At 43.1% G+C, this 26,139-nt stretch overlaps 1 protein-coding gene across 2 annotated transcripts in view; it reads left to right on the top strand.

Annotated features, from left to right (window-relative positions):
* The window catches only part of SRC (SRC proto-oncogene, non-receptor tyrosine kinase), a 90,765-nt gene that overhangs the window by 55,635 nt on the left and 8,991 nt on the right, over positions 1 to 26,139 (top strand). For both annotated transcript variants that reach the window (XM_077459056.1, XM_077459055.1), the window contains 6 exons: positions 8,449 to 8,598; positions 16,047 to 16,202; positions 16,517 to 16,696; positions 21,002 to 21,078; positions 23,306 to 23,459; positions 25,800 to 25,931. In XM_077459056.1, coding sequence (XP_077315182.1) covers positions 8,449 to 8,598; positions 16,047 to 16,202; positions 16,517 to 16,696; positions 21,002 to 21,078; positions 23,306 to 23,459; positions 25,800 to 25,931 — 849 coding nt within the window. The remainder of the gene's footprint in view (positions 1 to 8,448; positions 8,599 to 16,046; positions 16,203 to 16,516; positions 16,697 to 21,001; positions 21,079 to 23,305; positions 23,460 to 25,799; positions 25,932 to 26,139) is intronic.

Raw genomic sequence — 26,139 nt, 5'->3', positions numbered from 1 at the left:
ACTTTTTGCGATTCGGCACTGCGTCGATTTAACTGACAATTGCGCGGTCGTGCGATGTGGCTCCCAAACAAAATTGACGTTCCCCCCCCCCCTCCGCCCTACAAATACAGCTTTCTTTTGGTGGTAGCTGATAACTGCGGTTTTTTAATTTTTTGCGCAATAAACAAAAAAGAGCGACAATTTTGAAAAAAACGCATAATTATTTAACATTTTGCTATAATTAATATCCCCCAAAAATATATATAAAAAACACATTTTTGTTTTTCCTCAGTTTAGGACGATATGTATTTTTCTACATATTTTTGGTAAAAAAATAAACGTTTGGTTTGCGCAAAAGTTATAGTGTTTACAAAAAAGGGATAGTTTTGTGGCTTTTTAAATATTTTTATTTTTTATTTTTTTTTTTTTTATACTAGAAATGGCGGCGATCAGCTTTTTTTTTCTTTTTTTTTTTTATGGCGGATATAGCGGACATTTTTGGGATTTTTTTTTTTATACAGCAATCAGTGCTATACAAATGCACTGATTCCTGTGTAGTGGTTGACCACTAGGTGGCAGTGTAGGGGTTAAGTGTGTCCTTGGGCGTATTTCTAACTGTGGGGAGGGCATGGTTGTGTGTGACACGTCACTGATCTCTGCTCCCGATGACAGGGAGCAGAGATCAGTGACACTGTCACTAGGCAGAACGGGGAGATGCTTGTTTACATTAGCATATCCCTATTCTTCCTCCTTGTGAGATGTATCCCCGTGGCACTCGAGTCGGTGTGCGCACGCAATGGCACGGTGGCAAATTTAAAGGGACGTACAGGTACGCCCATTTGCCTGTCTGGGCCATTCTGCTGACTTACATCGGCGTGCGCCGGTCGGGAAGTGGTTAAAGCGGAAGTTCCATTTTTGGGTGGAACTTCACTTTAAGACCTCTTTCACACTGAAGGCATTTTTCAGGCGCTTTAACACCTGCAAAGGGCCTGAAAAAAGCCTCAGCTGCAAACCCAGTGTGAAAGCCCGAGTGCTTTCACACTGGGGCGCTGCGCTGGCAGTGCGTCACAAAAGGTCCTGCAAGCAGCTGCTTTGCAGCGCTATAGGATCGGTGAATACACTGCTCCTATAGCACCCTTGCCCACTGATTGATTTAAATGGGCAGCGCCGGCAAACCGCCACTGCAGCGGTGTTTTGTGGGTGATGTTAACCCTTTTTTGAATGCTAGCGGCCGAAAAGCACCTCTAAAACGACGGTAAAGCAGCGCTAAAAAATACCGCCGCTTTCAGTGTAGAAGGGCTCTAAGGCTGTCGACAGATCGGCTTCTACAAATTCAGCAGTGCCTAAAATGGAGCAACTGAGCATGTGCAGAGCAGGGTATTACTGCATTTTTGGACCGTACATAGCTATGCTTGTAAAAGTGGGCCAGTCTGACGTGATCTAGCAAGACTTAAAGGGGTTGTAAAGGTAAATGTTTTTTCACCTTAATGCATTCTATGCATTAAGGTGAAAAAACATCTGACACTGCCTGCGCCCCCAGTCCTCCCGTTTTTACTTACCTGACCCCTCGAAAATCCCACGCTCGCCCCCGACGTCCTTCACCACTCAGCCTGGCCGCTGATTGGCTGGAGTGGATGGATGGAAAGCAGCGCAGCCATTGGCCCGCGCTGCTGTCAATCACATCCACTGACGCTGAGCGCCGGGGGGCGAGGCCGTGTGATACAGCGAGCGGCTATAGCCGCCGGTGTTTTGGCAGGTAGTGTCCTGCCATCATATGGTGTCCGCCCCGTACTGTGCATGCGCAGTACGGGGCAGAAGAAGCTTCGGAAAATTTTCGAAGATGAACGGTGCCTGCGCTGTGAGTGCAGGTGGCAGCCCCACCATCCAAGCGGACATAGGGTTGGGAAAATTAGAGGGCGGTTCTTCGGCTTCGATGCGCTCTGCTCTTTTATATTCCTTCTCTACGTCCACTTGGATGGTGGGGCTAGAACCTGGACTCATGGCGCAGGAGCCGTTCATCCTCGGGGTGTTTTCGGAATCTGTGTGTACTGCGCATGCGCAGTACACAGCGGACACTATCGATGGGGGACCATGTATGATGGGACACCGGCTGTATCACGGGAGCACGCCCGCAGGTGCTTCTCACCATGCGAGGGAGCTCACATGAACGTGAGAAGTATCTGCAGGAGGAAGCCGAGACAGCCGCCAAGGGACCCCAGAAGAGCAGGTTCGGGGCCACTCTGTGCAAAACGAGCTGCACAGTGGAGGTAAGTATAACATGTTTGTTATTTAAAAAGCAAAACAAACAAAAAAACTTTACAATCCCTTTAAGCCCCATACACACTATCAGTTTTTCCTTCAGATTTACCAAAACCATATAATATGGAGACCTTGGGAGTTTCAGTTTGTATGCAATCAGACAGGCCCTTGCACTACATGGTTTTGGTAAACCTAAAGGAAAAACTCAGCAAAAAAACTGATGGTGTGTATGGGGCTTTAATTTTCTGACTAAAATTCCACTTTTAAAGAGGAGTTTCCCCTAAAAAGATAAAAAAAAAAATTAAAGTCAGCAGCTACAAATCCTGCAGCTACTGACTTTTAATAATCGGACACTTACCTGTCCCAGGGTTCAGCGATGCGGGTGAATGAAGCCCGCTCGTCTCCCCCCTCCTCTCGGCAGCGCCGGCATTGCAACTGTGGGCACCCACTGCGCGAGTGGCGCCGTAATTGGCCGCGCAGTCATCTGGGACCTGCCACGTGTCCCAGATGACTGACAGGAGCGAAGGGGCGCCCTTCCTGCGCCGAGGGGAAGTGAAGTCACCAGCCCAGGTACTGAAGGAGGTAGACTACAAGGGACCCCCTAGCAACAGGCAGTTAGAGGTGAGTTACATTTTTTTTTTTTTTTTTTTTTCCAAATGATTTTTATTAAATTCTTTTTTTTTTTTTAAAGAATTTTAAGCCTTTTTTTTTTTTTTTTTTTTTTTTTTTTTCTGTGGGTGTAACACCACTTTAAACACATAAATGTGGAGATGGTCTCTGATTGCGTCACTTTGCACGTCATCGCTCCTCTTTCGTTGCCTTATAGAATAAGCCTTTGTGACAGAAGCAGAATCCTGGGAGTTTTGTAGTATGGAGGCCACACATGGTGTGTAGAGATAGTGAGGGAACACTGTGTGTCTGTGTATAGATTCTCTGTTCTCGCGTTCTGCTTCTCACCATACATTTCCCCCCCCCCCCCCCCCCCCTCAGTCAGGCCGCCTTTGGCAGTGGAGGGAGGGGGGGAAGGGGGGAAACATTTCGGGGAGGAGGGGGAGCAGCAGCAATAAGTGGGTCAGTGAGATAAATATTCGTGTAACCCGTAGCAACCAGAAGTGATGTGTGTGTGCCGGAGGCCTCAGGGCTCCTCTTGTGTGTGGAGCTGGGAGGATGGATGCTGTGTGTAGTCTCTCCCCGTCCTGATGCGTTTCTTTTCATTCCGCAGTAATGGAAGCCACAGGCAGGCCCCGGAGCCGGCGGCTATTCCTTTGCGAAGTCTAATTTCTCCTCATATTTTCAAACAGGCCTGTTTATTTCATTCCTCTGTCACTTTGTTGCCTCCAGCTCTGTCTGAAGCGGTTACCTCAGCGTGATGCTCTTTTTGTACAAACAAAGCAGACCTGCCTCACCCATAATGCACTTCCTGCTTTTTATTTTTATTAAAATTAGATATATATTATATTATATTATATTATATTTATCTATCTATCTATCCTTCTGTGTTCTCCCATTTATTGCATGTTGGTGTCCTTGTACAGGTGGGTTACAAACGGAGGGAGACAACAGGAAGTGAGAGGAAATCTCCCCCTAGGAAGGGAAATTCACTCCTGTAATTCCCCATACACACGGTCGGACATTCCAACTACAAAATCTGTCAGATTTTTTCACACTGATTTTGGCCCAAAGTTGTCGTAAAATCAGATCGTTCTGATCGCGGCGACGTACAACACGTACGACGCGATTATAAAGAGGGCAGTAGCCAATAGCTTTAGTCTCGTAATTTATTCTGAGCATGTGTGGCACTTTTTTCCGTCGGAATTGTCTACACACGATCGGATTTTGTTGCCGGAAAATTTTAGATCCAGCTCTCAAACTTTGTGTTGGAAATTCTGATGGAAAAAGTCAGATGGAGCCCCCACACGATTGAATTTTCCGACAACAAGATCTGATCGCACGTTTTTCCGTCCGAAAGTCCGACCGCGTGTACGGGGCATAAGAGTTGTCATGGGGGAAAGGTGTCTCCACAGAAGATTTATCACCAATCCTTGTTTCCACGACAACCCCAAATTTTCTAAATCCCATTGTCATTGGGACAGAAAGTGAGGCGAAATCTTCTGAACAGGGGCACAGACAGCAAAACAAATGTTACAGGGGTGTTAACCCTTCTCTATGCTATCCAAAAAATGTAAAAATTACTTTTTTGGCTTGAGCTACACTTAAAAAATTTACCTGTTCTGACTTGCAAACAAATTCAACTTATAGGGGTTGTAAAGGTACGTGTTTTTTCACCTTCATCCATCCTGGGCATTGAGGCTGGGGTCTCAAACTTGTGGCCCTCCAGTTGAAACTACAAGTCCCATCATGCCTCTGCCTGTGGGAGCTATGCTTGTAACTGTCAGCCTTGCAATCTCTCATGGGTCTTGTAGTTTCGCAACTGCTGGAGGGCCGCCAGTTTGAGACCCCTGCATTAAGGTGTGAGGAAAAAAAAAACAGCACCCCTCTTTTACTTACCTGAGCCCTAGAACTTGACCCACGGTGACATGCTGTCTCTCTGCCCGGAGTTCTTTGCTCTTGATTGGATAGATTTATAGCAGTGCAGCCATGGGCTCCTGCTGCTGTGCTGCTGTCAATCAAATCCAATGGCGTGGGGGGCGGGGCAGAGTCCTCATTTGGCCTCTATGGACGCTGAATGCTGGACTAGGGAGCGCGCCCACAAGGTAACCCCACCCCCACCACCCGGGGAGAGACCTTGCAAGACAAGCTGCACAATGGAGTTAAATATGATAGTTTTTTTAAACTAACCATTACAATCACTTTAAAGTGGTTGTATACTCAATTTTTTAACTTTTACCTACAGGAAAGCCTATAATAAGGCTTACCTGTAGGTAAAAAAATATCTCCTAAACCTGTACAGTTTAGGAGATATTCCCCTCGGTATGCGGCGCTGACTGCAGCGGCGCATGCACACAAGGGGATTCTCGGCCTGAAAATCCGGCAGTGGCCGGCCGGAATGAAATCTCCCGCGCGCACGCGCGGGAGTGACGATGTCGCGGCCCCGGCCACTCACAGCGCCGGAGCCGCGATACCCGGAAGACACGCCGAGGGAACATGTCAGCTCCCTCGGCGTGGATCGGGCCAGATGTCGGGGCCTCGTTCTAAGGTAAGTATTTCATAATGAGCTAGTATGCGGTGCATACTAGCTCATTATGCCTTTTGCTTTGCAGGTATTAAAAAAAAAAAAAAAAAAAAAAAAAAAAAAAAAATTGCGGGTTTACTACCGCTTTAAGAACAAACCTACAGACCCTATCTTGTTTGTAACCTGAGGACTGCCTGTACTCTAAACTCCCCAAAAATTTGAAAATAAAATACAGTACCTACTATAGCAATCTCATGATACTCCACAAATCAGCATACAAAACACACGACAAGCTGCTTTTAGTATTTAGAAAAATTTTTTTTTATATATATATTTTGTTCAGTTGTAAGGTATTCCCTTATGCAGCACTGTTATTAAAGGGCCAGTCGTAAACTCACATGGTTTGATTTTTTACCTATAGGTAGGCCTATAATAATGCTTGCCTATAGGTACAGTAAACGTACACAGTTAGATACAGAAGATATTTACTTGTGAGTTGGCCAGTGACGTCGCCAGCGCATGCGCTCTGAAGGAACGGCATGCAGGTCACTGTACTAATGACACTGGCTGGGAAGGGGTTAACATCAGGGGCAATCAAGGGGTTAACTGTGTGCTTAAAAATATTTACTGTGTGTAGTATCTGCTGTGTGGTGTTTTTTTACTGCGATGCGCCGGTTTTTACGTTTCGCTTTGCAGTAAAGAGCCCTGTATTTAGCTACACAGGGCTCTCTTCTGTCATTTGCTGAGCCAATTGGCAGGTTCCGGACATAAATCATTGGCCGGGACCAGCCAGTCGGTTTGCGCTGTAGCGAAGGACAGCACAGTCTAGGCGGCCAAGAGCCCCATGGTAACTCTGGAGGAGCTGCAGAGATCCTCAGCTCAGGTGGGAGAATCTGTCCACAGGACAACTTAGTGGTGCTCTTCACAAATCTGCCCTTTACAGAAGAGTCACCTAAATAGTAAATAGTCTGCCTGTGTGTAATTTGAATCTCTGTATAAATACAGCTGTTCTGTGAATCCCTCAGAAGTTTGTTAGAGAACTTGAGTGAACAAACAGCATCATGAAGGCCAAGGAACTCGCCAGACAGGTCATGGATAACATTGTGGAGAAGTTTATAGCAGGATTAGGTTAGATAAAAATATCCCAAGCTTTGAACATCTCACGGAGCATTGTTCAATCCATCATTCGAAAATGGAGGGTATGGCACAACTGCAAACCTACCAAGACATGGCCGTTCACCTAAACTGACAGGCTGGGCAACTGTCAGGTGGGACAATCTGTCCACAGGACAACTAATAGTTGTGCTCTCCACAGATCTGGCCCTTATGGAGGAGGGGTAAGAATAAAGTCATTGTTGAAAATAGGCCATAAGAAGTCCCGTTTGCAGTTTGTGAGAAGCCATGAGGGGCACACAGCAAACATGTGGAAGAAGGTGCTCTGGTCAGATGAGACCAAAATTGAACTTTTTGGCTTAAAAGCGAAACGCTATGTGCGACAAAACTAACACTGCACATCACCCTGAACACCAGCGGCGGCTCCTGTTTATGGGGGGGGGGGCTGCAATTGCAGGAGCAGCCGCTGGTGTTCAGGATGATGTGCAGTGTTCGTTTTCTGCCACACAGCGTTTCGCTTTTAAGCCAAAAAGTCTATCGGGAGGTCAAGCGATACAAGAGGGGATAACTGTGGGGTATGTGCTGATGGAGAAAATATACAGTTGTTAGGTGGGGGCCAGATGGGCTTCTCTAAAGAGATGAGTTTTCAGGGATCATCTAAGAGTAGACAAAGTAAGAGACAGATTGAGGTAGAGAGTTCCAGAGGATGGGAGAGGCTCGGATGAAGTCCTGGAGGTGGGCATGGCATGAGGAGGTCTTGGGAGTAGCGAAGAGGACAATTATTTTGGTATTTTGAGACCAGGTTGGTGATGTAGCTGGGGGCCAGGTTGTGGATGGCTTTGTAATTTACTGTTAGTATCTTGAATTTAATTTGTTGGTTGAGTGGATGGTAGATGTAAAAGGAGATTGTACAATCAGATTGTATAGTGTGGTCCGCTTTAGAGTGGCCCACAAGGGGCCCTTTGTATGATTGTTATATCTTCACTACCTAAAAGAAATAGAAGAGAGAACATAACAGGAGAAGGATTTAGAAGGTTAGTAAAACTGTAGAAAGTCCAAGAAAGCTGACCATAGATGGATTGAAACCCAGCCAGTTCAGCAGGGTCTGTCTGAATTTTGGTCCATCTATGCCTGTTCCTGTTTGACTTCTATTGAATGAGAATGTTGAAAAATTTTCATTGGATCAGTGGCTGCAGCCAGTTGGCTGCTGTGCTGATCAATGTGTTCTGACTGTGGAGTCCCCACTGTCAGAATAGAGTAGCAAAGCAAGGGAGAGGTTCCTCCAACCACCTTGTTTAAGCAAATGGAGGAATCGCATTCCTTTAAATCGGTGGTTCTCATATTGGCTAGGCTATCTATGGGGATCAAATACAGCTGAACTGGAAAACGCGGAGTCTCTTCTAATGCTGGCAAATCTGGACTTGGCTTCAGACACTTCAAAATCTGTCACATTAATCACTAAAGGCAAAACTGGAGATGGATTAGAGCACTTGTCCGTTTTTTATTGCGCTCTGTCTGACCGTTTTAAGGAAATTTGCCCCTTTTGTCCTGTTTACTATAATCATTGAAAGTGAAATGAAAGAAAAAGAAAATCCGAAACTTTGGGTTGTCACCAGAAAAGTAATAGATGGGAAATCTTCCAATGGGGCCACTAGTTCTGATGACCTGGGAGTTCCCAGAGGGATTCTCTTAACTTGCAGGGATTTCCTCTCACTTCCTGTTTGACTATAGGGCAGGAAGTGAAGGGAAATCTCCACAGTGGGGCACATATGGTGAAAAATCTGGCAGATTATAACCCTCTTTTTCTATCCAAAATGGAAAAAAATAAATGAAAACCTTTTGGCCTATATTTCTAATTTAATAAAAAAAAAAAGCTCAATGATGATTTATCTTAATATTGTTTAAATTAAGGATGCATACAGTATCAAGCCTATAAATGTATTATTTTCTTTGTCATCTTCCAGGTGCTTATTGCCTGTCTGTATCAGACTACGATCCCAACCGTGGACTGAACGTCAAACATTATAAGATTCGCAAGCTGGACAGTGGCGGATTCTACATCACATCTCGGACTCAGTTCAGCAACCTCCAGCAGCTGGTGGCCTATTACAGCAGTAAGATCCATGAGGGTGATGGCATTACTTGCAATTTATGTAGGAGCAAAAGGGATTGAATTTTCCAGGATAAAAGACCAGAGGGGTGGGGGCGGAACGTGTCAGCCATTTTCTGGCTTTGGAGGTGGAAGCTTATGGAGTCAAAAGTCTCTCAGCCTTTGACAGAGACAGCAGTAGAGAACAACTGTTAGGAAGATTAAGTCCATCAATGATAGAGCAATAAACATCTTGATTTTAAATTATTTATTTATTTTTTTAATCTACACTGCCATATCATTATACTCAGCTTTACAGAATGCATAGTAATATTCACATAAGTCCCTGCCCTGAAGGAGCTTTCCATCTAAATGCCTCTTGTATAGCCATACAAGGGATAGTCTGAATGGAAGCAGATCAAAGAATCCTGTACTAGTTGTGGAAAGAAACCCATGCAAATAGCAAAAATAAAGTAATACCTGCAGCTTACCAGTTCCTAAATGTGGTGGCTGCATTCGTTTTTACTTTTCAGGCTTGGAAGCATTTAGCAGAATCTGCCCGTCAACTTCCATCTGACATTGGTATCAAAATCTGGAGAAGGTGGTGAGGAATGTTGTACATCAATGGAAAGTCTTGGAGACTCCAGCTGGTTGGAGAACTATAATCACGTTATGATTGTATGACAGTGGTCTCCAAACTGTGGCCCAGGGGCCAGATGCAGCTCTTTGCTTGGCTTCAGCTGATTCTTGGGGCACTTTTTCTCCCATTGAGTCCAACTTTGGGGCACTACTTTTTTCGCTGACTTCAACTTTGGGGCACTATATTTTTTTTTTTTTTTTTTTATGACCCCAACAATGGGGCACTATTCTTCCAACTGACACCAATGATGAGGACTATCCCTTCCACTGACACCATTTATGGGGGACCATTTCCCACACTAATGCCGCGTACACACGGTCGGAATTTCCAACAACAAATGTTTGCTGGGAGCTTGTTGTCGGAAATTGCGACCGTGTGTAGGCTCCATTGGACATTTTCTGTCTGAATTTCCGACAGATAAAATTTTGAGATCTGGATCTAGCAAAAATCTGGATCTCAAATTTTCAGAGAATAAAATCCATTGTCGGAAACTCCGATTGTGTGTACACAATTCCGACGCACTGAGCCGCACTGGCTATTGAACTTCAATTTTCTCGGCTCGTCGTACGTTACCGCATTCTTGACGTTCATAATTTCCAGCAACATTTGTGTGACTGTGTGTATGCAAGACAAGTTTGAGCCAACATCCATCGGGGAAAAAACATGGATTTTGTTGTCGGAATGTGCGATTGTGTGTACAGGGCATTCCACCAGTTATCAGGCACTATTCTTCCCGCTGACACAATCGGACACTATTCCTTCAATTTATATCAATGGTGGGGCACTAGTCCTCCCACTGATCACAGATGCTATCTAACTTTTTTTTTTTTTAAACCCTCTTGCCATCAAGCCTGAGGTGTTATTTACACCCACTGATGCCAGGGCATTTTCTACTCACTGGCCACAGCTTCCCTTAAAGTCTGAACTGTAAACTGGCGCTTTGTATGAAAGTTTGGAGACCCCTGCTGAAGGGTATAAACCAAAGCCAACACATTTCAGGGGATTTGGGCTTTCGCTTCTTAAGGACTTTGGTAATGTTAAATTTGTAGGTCATAGGGACTCAAGTCTGTGTACAATGTATATAATATTTGTGTTCCAAACTGTTTATGCACCTGCAGTTGCAAGGTGCCAGTTGTGGTGTAGTGCCATTGCACTAGTTTAGTAATGAAATGTCCCCTTACTGTGCAGTACTGATGTTGGTTATTTATATAGTGCTGACAATTTTTTGCAGAGGTGTGTGTGTGTATGTATGTATGTATATAATAAATTTATTTTTGTAGATTTAAATTAGTCCCTGCCCTCAAGGTGCTTGCCATTTAAGATCCCTACTTTGCAGTCATACATACACATACTAGGGCCAATTTAGAAAGGCAGCCAATTGGCCTACCAACCTATCTTTGAGAGTGTTGGAGAAAAGCAATGTCCCCAGAGGAATTGCACACAAGTGCAGGGAGAACGTGCAGACTCCATGCATATACCCATAGGCGCTTGGTTGGGATTTGAACTGTAGTGCTTAGGTCTAACTATTCTTAAAAATGTTCCCTCCCTTTCCTCCTATCTATCTAACCTGTTTAAAAAAAAAAAAAAAAAAAAAAAATCTGCAGTTTACCTATTTTTAATCCGCTTCACTCTGGTCATGTGATCCTGCTGGTCCTGCTCAAGGAGCAGTAAACGGCTCGCAATTTCGGGAGATGGGGCGTCGCCCAGCCATTATCGGTGCTCCCTCCTCTCCCCTGCAGAAGTACCAACATCCATTTTTATTTATTTTTTTGAGGAGGGGCAAGGGAAAATTTTTAAGAATAGATTTTGTTAGGCTTTTTTTGTCCACTTTAGGCCTACACATTCCATATAGATATTAACATTAATAGCTGTTTAATGAGCTTTAGAAGCATAAAGGATTAAACTTCAGCGCATGTTAAGCGGTCTCTGATAGGTGAATCTTTTTACATGTGGGGTTTTTTTTGTTTTGTTTTTTTGCGCATCGTTTCGCTACGTTTAGGTCACCCCATGGCCAATTGGCTCATGCACATTTTAAGAGCTAGCTTCAAGCTTTGCTCAGTTTTTAACTGTGAGTTTAATTAACAAAGAATGGCACCGCAAGCGTGACATGTTGTGTGTTATTTTATTTTTTTTATTTTTGTGTGTGTTTTGTGTTATGTTTACTCACTAATATGGTGTGAATGCAGCCTAAGGGTTTAGCTACACAGTTTAACCACCTGGAGCCAGTTATTTTATTAGCAAATGTATTTGTTTGTGTTGAATCTCTGAGTAACTGACAAATTACCCATAAACTTTGCCCCAAAAATACTCCATTCACTTGCTGTGCTAGTAAAGACACATGCCATGTGTGGCAAGACTGGACAGCAGACGGAGTGATTAGATGACCATGTGTTGTCTTTTCTACAGTGATGCTGTTGGAGAGGCTAAAAGGATTTGGAAGACCATTTCACGGTCTCGTGTTTCCTTTGAAGTGCTCAGGAAGCAGCTGTTTTTCACGCTGGCCCTGCATATACAAGTGTCCCAGCACCGGAATGAGGACAAAGGAAGCACTTCAGAAGGCAGAAAGGGTGTTAAAGTTGGGACGTGTTTTAGGGGCTTCGGGAGCTGACTTTCTCACTCTGTATGTGTCGTCATTACAAGCCATACAGTTCGTGTTCGAGCCACGCTCCCTACAGTGTGAGATCAGTATTGTATGTGGGTGCTTGTATTTTTTGTGATTGAATGGTGCCATGTGAGATTTAAATCAAGAATAAGGATGTCGCCAGCTCTCCTGCCATATTGGTGACATTAGTAACATCACATACTGTAGGTCAATCCTTGCAGGGGTCCCTTCCTCATGGCGGCACAAAGACCTAATCACATCATTGTGAGGAAGCACCCTGCAAGGCTCCAAACTGTTGTCTATTCTGACCTTTGTGATGCCGTGTTCACAATAAAACGAGTGAAACAAATCACGGAAGGGCTGGTGGACCCTTGATCATTGCATACCAGATTCCACAAAAAATTGTGATTGGTTATTAGCTGGTGAATAGATAGAGCTATATAATATCTCTATCTCGATTAGTCCATATAAAAACTGATCTAAAACATCAGATTTAAAAAAAAAAAAAAAACACTTCTCCGAGACGGGCACTTGCTAGGCTGCAAGGTAGAGACAGTGTCGAAATCCCAGAGACTCCTCATAACATTTATATTTATATCGGCCGTAGTGCATTTTTAAACAGCTCAAGCACAAACTTTCCTGGATTATGCTTAATGAGAGTGAGGCCGCATACACACGTGGGGACTGTTCGCCCAACTTTGTTCGTCAAACAGTTTGAGCGGACAGTCCGCTCAAAATGAGCATGGACGGACTTGGCCACACACGACGAACGAACAGTCCGCTGAAACTTGCGCGATGACGTGAACGGCACGTACGACGGGACTAGAAATACGACGTCCTATACACTGCAATGCAACCTTCGGCGTGTAAATCCTTTCTGAGCATGCGCGGAACTTAGTTTGACGAACAAGCCTACACACGGGCGGACTGTCCGCTCAAACCAAGTTTCAGCGGACAGTTTTACGGAATTTCCGAAAAACTTTGTTCGTCAGACTGTCCGCTGAAACTGTCCGCTGAAGCCCACACACGAGCGGACTGTCCGCCGAAACACTGTTCAGGGGACAAAGTTGAGCGAACAGTCCCCACGTGTGTACGCGGCCTGACAGCGATCTTAACTAATAGAATGAAGATGTTCAAGAAAGTCTGGGACCCATGGGTCAGGTATCTGACTGGAGATCCTAGATCGGTGATGGCGAACCTTGGCACTCCAGATGTTTTGGAACTATATTTCCCATGATGCTCAGCTACACTGCAGAGTGCATGACCATCATGGGAAATGTAGTTCCAAAACATCAGGAGTGCCAAGGTTCGCCATCACTGTCCTAGATCTATCCCCGATTAGACTGGCCTCGGGCTGTGTGATTCGGAGCGCGGGGTTCTTTCTTTTCTTTTCTTTTCTTTCTTTCTTTCTTTCTTTCTTTCTTTCTTTCTTTCTTTCTTTCTTTCTTTCTTTCTTTCTTTCTTTCTTTCTTTCTTTCTTTCTTTCTTTCTTTCTTTCTTTCTTTCTTTCTTTCTTTCTTTCTTTCTTTCCTTTCCTTTCCTTTCCTTTCCTTTCCTTTCCTTCCTTTCTGTTTTTTTTTTTTTTTTTTTCCCTTTTTTCTCCCTTTCCTTCTTTCCTGGGTCTTCTGGCCTAGTCTCTAACAACCCTGAATGGGGATTATTCCCTTGTAGTATGGCGTCTGATTTCAGCGTGACGAGGGATGGGGTACACTCTCTATGGAGATATAGACCCCCTTCTTTAAAGTATACAGTGATTCAATCTACTAAGAATCATAAGTTGACATTTACTTTGAGTTAGTAAAAGGTAGAGGTACTCTCGCTGACGGTATATGGTGATTGAGATGCATTTTGGCAATGTTGCATTTGGAATAATCGAGTACGGGGGCTCATGAAGACATAGATAATGCAAACTATATGGCCAGCAAAGATCTCTATTGGGAAGCGCGCCTATTGCAGGTGTCATACTTGTCTAAAAATGTTCGGATATCCATCCTTTTAGCATGTATTTTATACTGTACGTGTTCTTTGTGAACACTTTTGGTTACCTTTTTTGTGAAACATGTGAAAAATATTGAAACAGAAAAAAAAAACGCTTTAAAAAGATGTTAAATATTGATGCAAAAAGACAAAAAGGATTGATGCAAAACCATTATTTTACCTTTTTTATGTCTTAAGATGCCTTATTCATGTCATATTTGCTAGCAAGCTTAATTATAATCGGCTCCCAAGCACAAATTCAATGTCAAAGTCACAGCAATGGTGATATAAAAGAGAAGTCCCTGCCATTGGGTTTTCAATTAGCCCATATAATGCCATCAGTAGGTTAAATATTGGTGTTGTTAAGGCAAAAATGAGCGCAAGATTTTTAAATGTATCTAAACCCAAAATTGAAAAGCTAGCGTAGGATTGCTTACTCTCAATAAATGTGTAGGCTATCGGAGCATTCCTATTTTTATTTTCCTCTAGCTTTGCCTGGAATAGGCTAACGGGATTCAATGTCTGCTAGGTTACCATGCCTTATTCCAATATGTGTCTCTGTGGAGGGGGCCATTCTGATCGAGGGCTTTGCCTCCTCATGAGGACTAGTGGGAGTAATGAGCAAGCAGCAGCAGGCGTGTTAGAGGAAGCACACGTTCATATTAAGCAGATGCTGGGATAAACTTGTACTGTAGGTCCTCAGGTGCAACTTGCTGTCCAGGAGAGCAAGAAGAACATTCATCAGAACAAAAGTGATATTACCAAATCTCACTCTAAATCTTCTGAAACCAGCAGTGCCTTGGATGATGGCACTGCATATTTACATATGAGGCTGCAGAAAAAGGAGTGCCTGGGCAGTAGTTTCAGGAAGTGGACTGGTATTTTTGAAGCAGAATTTAAAGTGTAACTAAAAGCAAACTGTCTCTTTATGGATAATGTAGAGGGGGGGAGTAAGTTAGTTTTTGTTACTGTCTGTGCCCCTGTTTGGGAGATTCACCCTCTTTATTTGTCCTGTTTACTGTCATCAACATTGAAAATTAAAGTAAAGGAAAATCCCCAAATTTGGGTTGACACAGCACAGTAATCGAGGAGAAATCTTCCAGTGGGGACACTAGTCCTTGTTACCCTGATGTCACCCTGAAATCCCTTACTTTGGAGGGATTTCCTCTTGCTACCTTGTTTGGCTATGGGACAAGTGAAGGGAAATCGCCCCAGATGGCCAAGAAAAACTGACAAGGGTTACCTCCCTTACTCTATCTAAAATGGGGGGGGGGGGGGGAGAAAGACGACTGTTGCCTTTTAGTTCTACCTTAACGCAAAATGTTGCATTTTCATGGTACTAAGGCAAAATGTATGTCCGGCTAAAAACGTTTCTGGTTTTGGTTAGAGTGGGAAAGGTTCAAACTTCTGCAGGGTTTATGTTCTTCTGCTATAGAGCAGGGGACTCCAAACTTTTCACACAAAGGGCCAGTTTACTGTCCTTAAGACTCTGGGGGGGGGCTGGATTGTGGCCAGTGGGAGGTGGAAAATGTCCATGGCCCAACATCCGTGAGAAAATACATAGCCTCGAAGTTGGTGGTCAGTAGGGGGAGGAATCGTGCCCCATCATTAGTGTCCATGGCAGGAGTTATGCCCCACTGTTGGTGTCATTGGGAGGAATAGTTTCCCAAGGTCCGATCTAGGCTAGCAAAGGGCTTCATCCTGCCATTGGGCCACAGTTTGGAGACCACCACTATAAAGGTTTACTCTCGCTTCCAGTTCTTCTTTCACCAGATGGGAAGAAAGGAAAAATCTGCAAAAAGGACAAAGATGGAAATACAAGTCCAATAGGAGTTCTAGCCTTCTCCTACTTTTCGTGAAGAAAAGCATTTTCATTTCTGTGTGTGTTGCTGTTGAACATTTCTCCTGACATCCTGTCTGGTAAAATGTTAGCGAGACCATAAACTAGGGTAAAATTCTCTGATGGAGACTCGGAAAGCAGTTAAGCTCTGACAGAGGTTCTAACTCATCCTTGCTGTATACAAAACAAAGAGAAAAAAAGTTGTGGCATCACATACTCTTTAAAACTTCTATAATTTCTGAACAAGATGGCAGGTCTTCACTCTTTGCAAATAAGTCCAAGAGGTATTTGTGCATGAGGCCAGAAACTACCGATTGGAAGAGATTTTACCTACATATATTAAATGGCTTTTTCATTTAGCAAAAAAACACTTTCATACCCCTCCTTAACAGGTTTTCTCTGTTTTCTCCCCAGAGCATGCAGATGGTTTGTGTCACCGGCTGACCACTGTGTGTCCCACGTCCAAGCCACAGACTCAAGGTTTGGCAAAGGATGCCTGGGAAATTCCTAGAGACTCATTACGCCTTGAGCTCAAGCTGGGACAAGGCTGCTTTGGGGAGGTCTGGATGGGTAAGTATTCTCTATGTATACCACATCTTCCATAACTTCACTGAAGTGACTATTCGTGTATACAACCATGCATGCTACAGCGCCATACATGTAGAACATCTTTGGTAATGTTAAAGGGCTAAGAAACATCTCTGGATCTGGGCTATTGGTGCCCATGAACAAGGATGGAAAGACAAAACGGCCTGTAATAAACCATGAATTATAAATGTCAGGAAGACCTGGTCATACATTCATATCGCAGAAGTATGGATTGACCTACCAAGAAGAGGAAGGTTATAGGGGTTTTTGTAATCTTTTCTCTCAATTATTTCTAGGTACATGGAATGGCACTACACGGGTGGCCATTAAAACCCTAAAACCAGGCACTATGTCCCCAGAGGCCTTTCTGCAGGAGGCACAGGTCATGAAGAAACTCCGTCATGAGAAACTTGTCCAGTTGTATGCAGTGGTGTCCGAAGAGCCCATCTATATTGTGACAGAGTACATGAACAGAGGTAAGCCTGAAAGGCACATACGTATGGTTTATAACTTATTGTAGAGCCCTCAGCCACACTAGTGGATTTATATTATTTATTCATGTCTTTACAGATCACTTTCACCTCCATTTCTGTCTGTAGTTCCACATAGACTGTTTATACAATTAAAGCAATGTTCCAGTTAAAACTGAAAATAAAAACCCAAGTCTAGCCAAAACCTTCTTTCTTATGCCGCGTACACACGGGCGGACTGTATGGCGTACTTAGTCCGTCGAAACACATTTCAGCGGACAGTCCGCTCGTGTGTGGGCTTCAGCGGACTTTTTCAGCGTGCAGTCTGGCGTACTAAGTATTTCGGATTTTTCGAAATTCTGTCCGTCGTACTTTGGTTTCAGCGGACAATCCGCTCGTCAGTAGGCTAGTTCGACGGACTAAGAATGGCGCATGCTCAGAAAGGATTTACAAGGCGGAAGGGTGCTTTGCTGTGTATTGGACTTCCTATTTCTAGTCCCGTCGTACGTGCTGTACACGTCATCGCGCAAGCTTTCGACGGACTGTTTGTGCATCCGTGTGTGGTCAAGTCCGTTCAGTCGAAAGTATGACGGACTGTCCGTCGGATTGTATGACGGACTAAGTACGCCATACAGTCCGCTCGTGTGTACGCGGCACTAGTCTTCGAAGCATCAGATTTTCCTTTATGTCTTATGATTGTGAAAAGTCAGTCCGGTGTGTATAGCTCACTAGCTCTGGCGAGGCTGCTCTTGTGAACCAGGGTGCTGCTAACTGAGAGATCCAAAGATAAAAGATGTAATGAGTGCCAAACCAATGGTCATGGAATCCAAATAAGCCTTCATTACTTCATATTGGGAAAAATTTAAACAGCCAGTGCATTTTTGAGGCTCCAGTACACCCCCCCCCCCCCCCCCCCATTCATCAGGACTCGATTTTTGCATGTTTGAACTCTTTAACCATTAGTATGTTGCTTTTGCTGCATATTTTAATTTATTTATATTTTTCTGTAGTTGGTGACCCCCATTGGGTAGATTTCCCTTTTTACCTAATGGAAAATCTTTGCAGTGGGTACCCAGACCCACCAAAATGTTGTGTGTGTGTTTTTTTTTTTTTTTTTTTATGTCGGTAAAATGCAGAAGGGCCATTTGTCTTTCTGTACTTGGTGATCACCACCCTCTTTACTCCTCTGTACAAGTAATTTATACAGTGCCTAGTGAGTCAATGCCAATCCTATCCCGTGTGCCAGATTTGGTTTGTTTTTTTGCCAATGTAGTATGCAAATACACAGGCCCCATTCACACCTGAGCTTTCTTTAGTACGAAGCTTGAAGCTCAAATGCTCAGGGAGAAAAAAAAAAAAAATCAATGCATCTCTATGGTGATCACTTCTGCACTACAAAACACCTGAAGCTCCAAAAAAATTTGGAGCTACTTTTGTTCAAATCAGGCAGATTCGTGAATTTATGAAGAATTTTTATTTTTTTTTCCCCATAGAAAAGCATTGAAACTCACATTTTTCTGCTTGCATGTACAGTTACCCTCCCCACCAGGAAATGACCTAAAGTCCATTTTGGTCAGCAGTACTAAACAAGATGGAGTAGATTGCTTCTCTTTTGATACTGAGACCTTAAGCCGGATGGTGAGGGAGCACCCCTGTCTGTACGATGCTCGGGGACTCCCATTACAGGTCCAGAGCATGCAGAATTCTTGGGTACCCTGTTTCCCCGAAAATAAGACCTAGCGTGATTGTCGGTGATGGCTGCAATATAAGCGCTACCCCCCAAATAGGAGGTCTTATTTGCAGGGTAGGGCTTATTTTCGTGGAAACAGGGTAGAGCTTATTTGAAGGGTAGGGCTTATATTGCAGCCAACACTGACAATCATGCTAGATCTTATTTTCGGGGAAACGGGGTATCTTTGTGCTTGCCAGGAATAGGAGTATTAGTCGCAGTAAAGACATTATTAATATTATTATTATTTTTTTTTTTGGGGTTCTTTGGTGTTGGGTTATGGTAATAGCAAGAAATGTACGTGTGTGTGTGTGTGTGTATATGTATGTATGTATATATAATATATATATATATTGTGTGTGTGTGTGTATGTATATATGTATGTATGTATGTATATATATGTATGTATGTGTATGTATATGTATATGTATATATATATATATATATATATATATATATATATATATATATATATATATATATATATATATATATATATATATATATATATATATATATATATATAATTATATTAACCTCTTTACACTATCATTGTGGTAGTTTTCCTTTGATAATCAAAAATAAATTAAGGAGATATCTATTACCAAAAGAAATTATCAGTAACACAATAGAATTGTAATGCTGATCCTAGCGCACAAATGGACTTGCACTCTATCTGCACAAGTAGCTGCTGTTATAAATCATACATCAACTCTAAAAATCTGCATAAATACAGTCCCAACCTAAGTTATAAACAGTATTCCAGCATTAACAGCGCTCTAATCCATTAATCAAATAGATATGTGCCAAAAACAAATATACACTAAACATAAGTTCAATTAAAAATTCATAAAAAGTCCAAAAGGTTAGATCAAAGTTCATAAGAATAGTGAAGTGCTCCAGAAGCCATCAGGTTAATAGGAAATCCTCAGAGAGAATACACACCACACCATGCAGGTAAAGAAGACCTCGTGCTCAGTGTGAGCCCTCCTTTTGCTTATGCACTTACCCCTAAGGGGTTAATCCTGGTGTGAGCAGAGCTCCGGGTTGGATATTCCTCTGACGGGCGGATGAGTGCAGTTTGTGAGCAACACACAGTGAAACATTTGCAGTGTCTGAGATTAACCCCTTAGGGGTAAGTGCATAAGCAAAGGGGGGGGGGGGGCGCCGGTTCTCACACTGAGCACGAGGTCTTCTTTACCTGCATGGTGTGGTGTGTATTCTCTCTGAGGATTTCCTATTAACCTGATGGCTTCTGGAGCACTTCACTCTTATGAACTTTGATCTAACCTTTTGGACTTTTTTATGAATTTTTAATTGCACTAATGTTTGGTGTATATTTGTTTTTGGCACATATCTATTTGATTAATGGATTAGAGCGCTGTTAATGCTGAAATACTGTTTATAACTTAGGTGGGTCTGTATTTATGCATATTTTTAGAAACCCAATTTGGCCTTAAAAAAAATGTTGGCTCGGTTTACACGTATGCGACTGCGGTTTGCAGTCCGGTGCTTTTCTGTTCACCAGTTCGGGTGCTAATTTTCACCCGAATTTGCACCTGAACCGACCAAAAAATGAACACTACCCTTTTAAAAACCTCACCGTGGCAGCCCAGCACATTTGTGAACTGGCTCAATTGAAAGCCGGTCACATTCACATGTTATAGAATTGGATGTGGTTAAAAACTCATCCAATTTGCATATGTGTGAGCCCAGCCTTAATGTACCTTTATTTCAGAAAAGAAAAACCTTTTCTATATTCTAGGGCAGGCTTTAACCTCCAGCCTCCAGTTTCTCCTCCATTCTTTTCTGCTATTCCTCCTGGTATTTGGGACAGGACAACTGTTAACAGGAAGTAGTTCAAGAATTGACCTCATTCACACATCCTGCACCTGCCCTTCCCCTCCTGCCCACCTCTGTAGTTACATGCAGACATTGTCAGTGAGCACTGTTCTCCCTGAATACAAAGCCGGTGTTTTCCTCTACCGATCAATCGATTGGTACCTTGCCATCTTCTTGCATAGATCTTTCCTTTGGCAGAGTGTGCTGGAGCTGAGTGATCACATAACAGCCAATGTGGAACAGAGCTGTTGCATTGAAAACAGGAAAAGTGTATCCGCGGAAGCCTGTAAAGGTTACCGTACGCTATACAATCTGATTGTACAGTCTCCTTTAAAAGCTACAATCAATCAGTGTAATTCAGGGTACTAACTGATTGGATACAGAGTGATTGGATTGAAGGTATATCGTCCTATTATATAGTTTTGGTAAATTGAAAGGAGATTGTAATCAGGAAGCGTGCTATTATTTTTCAGGAAGAATTCAAGATAAAGGTAGATTTCTCCGGGTACTGCTTAGGCACAATTAACACTTCTAGATGTTCCCTGCAACATAGGGAATTTTCACTTTAGAGCTTTCTGTTTATCAGGCTAAAATAAATTGGTTTTGCTTGTTACCAGAATTTTTTTTAACCTACCAACAAGTGTCTGAGTGTGAAACTAAAGGCATCGGTGGGACCCATACATCTGTTTTCCCTTTCTTCATCAATGTCTTAGTGTGTCTTCTTCTGTTTCCCCACACAGGCAGTCTTTTGGACTATCTAAAAAGTGATATGGGCAGCTACCTCCGACTTCCACAGCTTGTAGATATGGCTGCACAGGTACGTCTGATTACCTTTTTTATTTAAGTGGACTTTGGTAAAATCTGAATTTCAGTAGGTATGGTGGTCTATAGTTGTCACAAGAAATGTTAGCTGAACATATGGTCCCCAGTCCTCTGTATGTAATGCAATGTGAAGCCTAAGTGCTGGGATTTGCAGTAAGGTCTTTGAAATACAGCAAGCCTGGTCTGTGCCAGTAAATAGGCTGTGTACATCTTCTTCATATATCCTTGTGAATATTTGTTTGATCATAACAAAGTCGATAGTTTAGTGAGAACCACTTTTAAATAAGACATGTAGCATTTAAAGACTCCTCCAGGAGGGCTGAATCATTGAAATTAAATTATTGCAATCATGCGAGAGATAAAACATGGGGATTTAATTGGCACAATTATAATGCAATGTGATCACAAAATTGTAAACTGCAAAATAAAATAGGTTGCAAGCAAAACACTGACAGTGATCTCACCACACTCTCAATTGGTGAATATATGCCCGTATTAAGCCACGTACGTACACACGGTCGGATTTTTAGACGGGGAAATGTTCATTGTGAGCTTGTTGTCGGAAAGTCCGACTGTGTGTATGCCCCATGGAACATTTGCGGAATTTCCGCCAACAAATGCTTGATAGCAGGGTCTCAAATTTTCCACCAACAAAACTTGTTGGAAAGTCTGATCATGTGTACACAAGTCCATCACACAAGTTCACGCATTTTCTGAATCAAGCAGGAGGAGCTGCACTGGCTATTGAACTTCATTTTTCTCGGCTCGTCATATGTGTTGTACGTCACCGTGTACTCCACGTTTTGTAATTTTTGGCCAACATTTGTGTGACAGTGTGCATGCAAGACACGTTTTGAGCCAGCTTCCTTCAAACAAAAATCCACGGTTTTGTTGTTGGAAAATCCGATCGTGTGTACGCGGCATGTAAAAAATCCGATCATGTGTAGTGCAACCTATAGCTCAATAAGGGTCAAAAAGCACTACTTCCCCTTTTGGGGTTAAATACCAGAATAAGAAGGGATCTGCACACTCTTCCCAACTGTGTATACAGCTGGGCTATATGTAGAAGCTAAAAGAAAATAAATATTACTTCTCTGTATGTAATGTATGTTTAAAGTGGTTGTAAAGTCAGGTTTGTTTATCTTAATGCATTAGCAACCCCCCAATACTTACCTGAGCCCATATCTATCCAGCGATTATCTGCAAGTGCCTCAGCTGTCCCGGGACTCTCTCTCTCTCCTGATTGGCTGAGACACAGCAGCGGCGCAATTGGCTCCTCCCGCTGCTGTCAGTCAGCTAATCAGGAGAGAAAGGGGGCGGGGCAGGGTCACGGCTCCGTGCCTGAATAAACACAGGGAGCTGTGACTCGGCACAGGTGCACCCATAGCAAACTGCTTGCTGTGGGGGTACTCACCAGGAGCTAAGGGCCAGGAGAGCAGAAGAGTGACCTGAGAAGAGGAGAATCCAGGCTGTATAACCTGTTATTTTTATTTAAAAAAAAATCACTTTACAACCACTTTAATAATCGATAGCTTAAAAGCACTTACAAAATAAAACGTCACTTTTGTGTGCAATGACAGCAAACTTCAGTCAAAATGGCTGGATGACGCCACAGCGTGGCTCCCCCCCTACCTGTACGCGTTACGTCAGTGGACATGACTTCCTCAGCATGCCAACTGCCATTTAACCAGGCATTTGCCAGATGTTCAATGTTAAAGCCCAACTCCAAGCAAACAATAAGTTTTTTCCCTTGCAGTTGGGCTGTGTACTGTTTTTGTTCAGTGGATTGGAGAAGGCAGATACCTTTTTTTTTTTTCCCTCCCAGGTCCCTGCAGCTCCGGCAGGGACCTGGGTTTTTTGCAGTGGGCTGTTCCTGACACCATCAAGCCCATAGTTCTACTCTGGACGTGGGAACATTGGGAGCAATCCACCACTGGATCATGGGGGAGCACCAGTTGTCGCTGGAGCAGAGGATCAGGCGAGTATAAGCTTTCTGTGCACCCCTGGATAAAAGCAGCAATTGACCCATGCATTGCAGGCACATTCCTACTGCATGGGAATTTTTTTTTATTTGTATTTTTTGCCTGGAGTTGGGCTTTAATTTTATTTTAAAGGGTTGGTGTAGGGTAAACTAGACAGCCAGTTTGACGTTTTCAGTTAGTCTGAGCTTTTCAAAAATAGTTTCAATGTATAGGTCATCACTTGGCTTTTCTTTATGGTAGATTTCCTCCGGAATGGCGTATGTAGAGCGGATGAACTACGTACATCGTGACCTCAGAGCTGCCAATATCCTCGTAGGCGAGAACCTGGTATGTAAGGTCGCCGACTTTGGACTGGCTCGTCTGATAGAAGATAATGAATACACAGCAAGACAAGGTATGTCCACGATCTCTGAATCACCATCCACAGCGGTTTGCTCATAATTATACACATATGCCACTTAATTATATACCGGGGCTGCTCCATATCATTATGCTGTACCAGCTGTTTTTCTGTTTACCCAGCATTCTAAACTAGATTTACAAAAACACCATGTATACTCTTTTCTTAAAGTGAAACTCTAGGCTGCTTTTACTGAGCAGATATTTTGCCTTATTTTTTGGAGTCTGTGCATTTAGGAGACCCTGTCACTTTGTCTAGTCAGGGTGACATGACAGGACTTGTGTAAGGCCCACCCCCTGCTACTGCACAATACCCAATGCTTCCAGATGTGGGGAGCATGTAACCCCCCTCTCATGATGCCGTGCAATGCCCAGACAAAGTAGCAAATCTCTAGGCCTGAGGCATGTCATGTGACCTAGGAGTGATATCACTATTCCCTCTAAGCTGGGGGTAGGCAACCTTGGCCCTCCAGCTGTGGTGAAACTACAAATCCCATCATGCCTCTGCCTCTAGGAGTGATGCCCGTGATTGTCAGGGTCTTGCAATGTCTCATGGGACTTGTAGTTTCAAAACAGCTGGAGGGCTGAGGTTGCCTACCTCTTCTAAGCTTTGACCCCAGCCAATACCAGACTGCAAAAGAAAAAGTGTAGGGAGGGGTTGACGTGGTTTTTAAAGTACAGTCCTCAGGGGGTCATCCTGCTTCCTTGCTTTGGGTCATTTAAAAAAGCATGCAACCAGTGAAGTCTGGAATATTTGAAGTCATTACCAGCAGCCTTATTCCAGGCCAGTGACTCACTAGCTTGTTATTTTTTTATCAAGATGATAGCCCTGGAACTGTTATAGATATGAACTGGCCAGTGGCAAATTCCCCATATTTCTGTCCTCAACAGATATTTGCACTTTTATAGAAAGCACACTTATCCCGGTAGGTGCCCTAATTGTTCCCCCTTCTACCCAGAGATGCATCTTTTACTTGCACGGGAAATTGTTCACATCTTGCACCACAAGTCCCCTGTGTCCTGTGCAGTAAAGCCCCATAGTAGTCTTTCGGGCCAGTCTACCTCCATATCCGTCCGCATGAAGAAATGTGAAATTCACTTCCCTGTTTTTAAATGCTTGCTGTACATTAGTGCACTGATTGGTTTACATGTACAGATTTGTATTTCTTCCTATAGTGGTTGTCTGTATTTCATTAGTCAATAAAGCTGGCTATAGACACTCAAGTCCGCCATCAACCCAGTCATTGTTGATGGGGGATTCCCTCTCGCAGAGACATTGGGGGTTATTTACTAAAGGAAAATCCACTTTGCACTGAAAGTGCACTTGGAAGTAAAGTCGCTGTAGATCTGAGGGAGACATGCAAGGAAAATAAACAGCATTTTATCTTGCATTGGATGATAAAATCAGCAGAGCTTCCCCTCATTTCAGATCTACCCCTTAGATTTAGAGCGACTCCACTTCCAAGTGCACTTGCAGTGAAAAGTGGATTTGTTTTTTGAAAATAACCCCCATTGTGTTCATTGTGAACACACTGACTACAGTAGCCACCAGAAAAATCCAACAGATTGCTTGTACACAACCAACTGTCTATGGCCAGCTTTAGCCTCTTGACTGCCATCTGAGGAAAAGTAAGGCACAACCATTGTCTGAGAAATGGAGCCTACAAATAAAGTGAACTGATATGGCAGCTGTCAGACCTGCTCACAGATTTGCTTTAATGGTGGGGGGATTACTCCTATAATAATTTTTCATTCCCCTCCCTCACCGCTCTTTGCCAGGATCAAAGACCCCCACCCCGTCCCCTTGACATCCAGTTGTAGAGGTTGATATGACTATTTTCTTCCTCTTGTGTAAAAGCACTGGTGCATGGTGATTGAGACAGCTCTAACATGAGGGCAGCGAGAGAGTCCTCAACCCTGTGTAAGCTTTGACTAGACGGACTTGCACCTTACCCTTGGCCTTCATTTATCCTGGCAGCTGAACGGCACGGTAGTAGAGAAAAGGGGAGTATGTGTTACGTGGGAGAGAGAGGCAACCTATTGCTTTGCCCTGCATAGATAATTTTACCCGATTAGATTGTAAGCTCTTCTGAGTAGGGCCCTCTTAATCCTCTTGTATTGTATTTTATTGTATTATAACTGTATTGTCTCCCTTTTATATTATAAATCGCTGCGTAAACTGTTGGCGCTATATAAATCCTATATAATAATAATTTGCCTGTAAGTCACTGTGTTGAGAATGCATCCCCTTTCGATAGCTGAATACATGACAGGTAACTAGCAATAACTACAACATCTCATTGTAAAAATATATGTACACATTTCTCTCTATTAGGTGCCAAGTTTCCTATTAAATGGACTGCTCCAGAAGCTGCCCTGTATGGACGATTCACTATTAAATCAGATGTCTGGTCATTTGGAATTCTTCTAACAGAACTGACCACTAAAGGAAGAGTGCCATATCCTGGTCAGTATAACCTGAGATTGGATATAGAAAATATGTAGAAGCCAAGAAGAGTGATGGCAGAAAAAGACCTTGTGGTCCATCACGCCCTATTTTATTAGCATATATTATATTTATACAGAGTATACATTTTAAGTATATTTAAAAATAGAAAACCTCAAATGGGATTTTAAAGGCAATTTTAGACACAAAAAAGGGAAAAATTATGTAT

This window comes from Lithobates pipiens, unplaced genomic scaffold (assembly GCF_037356315.1).
Source record: "Lithobates pipiens isolate NorthernLeopardFrog02 unplaced genomic scaffold, aLitPip1_a1.2 Scaffold_28, whole genome shotgun sequence".
Taxonomy (NCBI): domain Eukaryota; kingdom Metazoa; phylum Chordata; class Amphibia; order Anura; family Ranidae; genus Lithobates; species Lithobates pipiens.
This window is presented reverse-complemented; position numbering and strand designations above follow the sequence as displayed.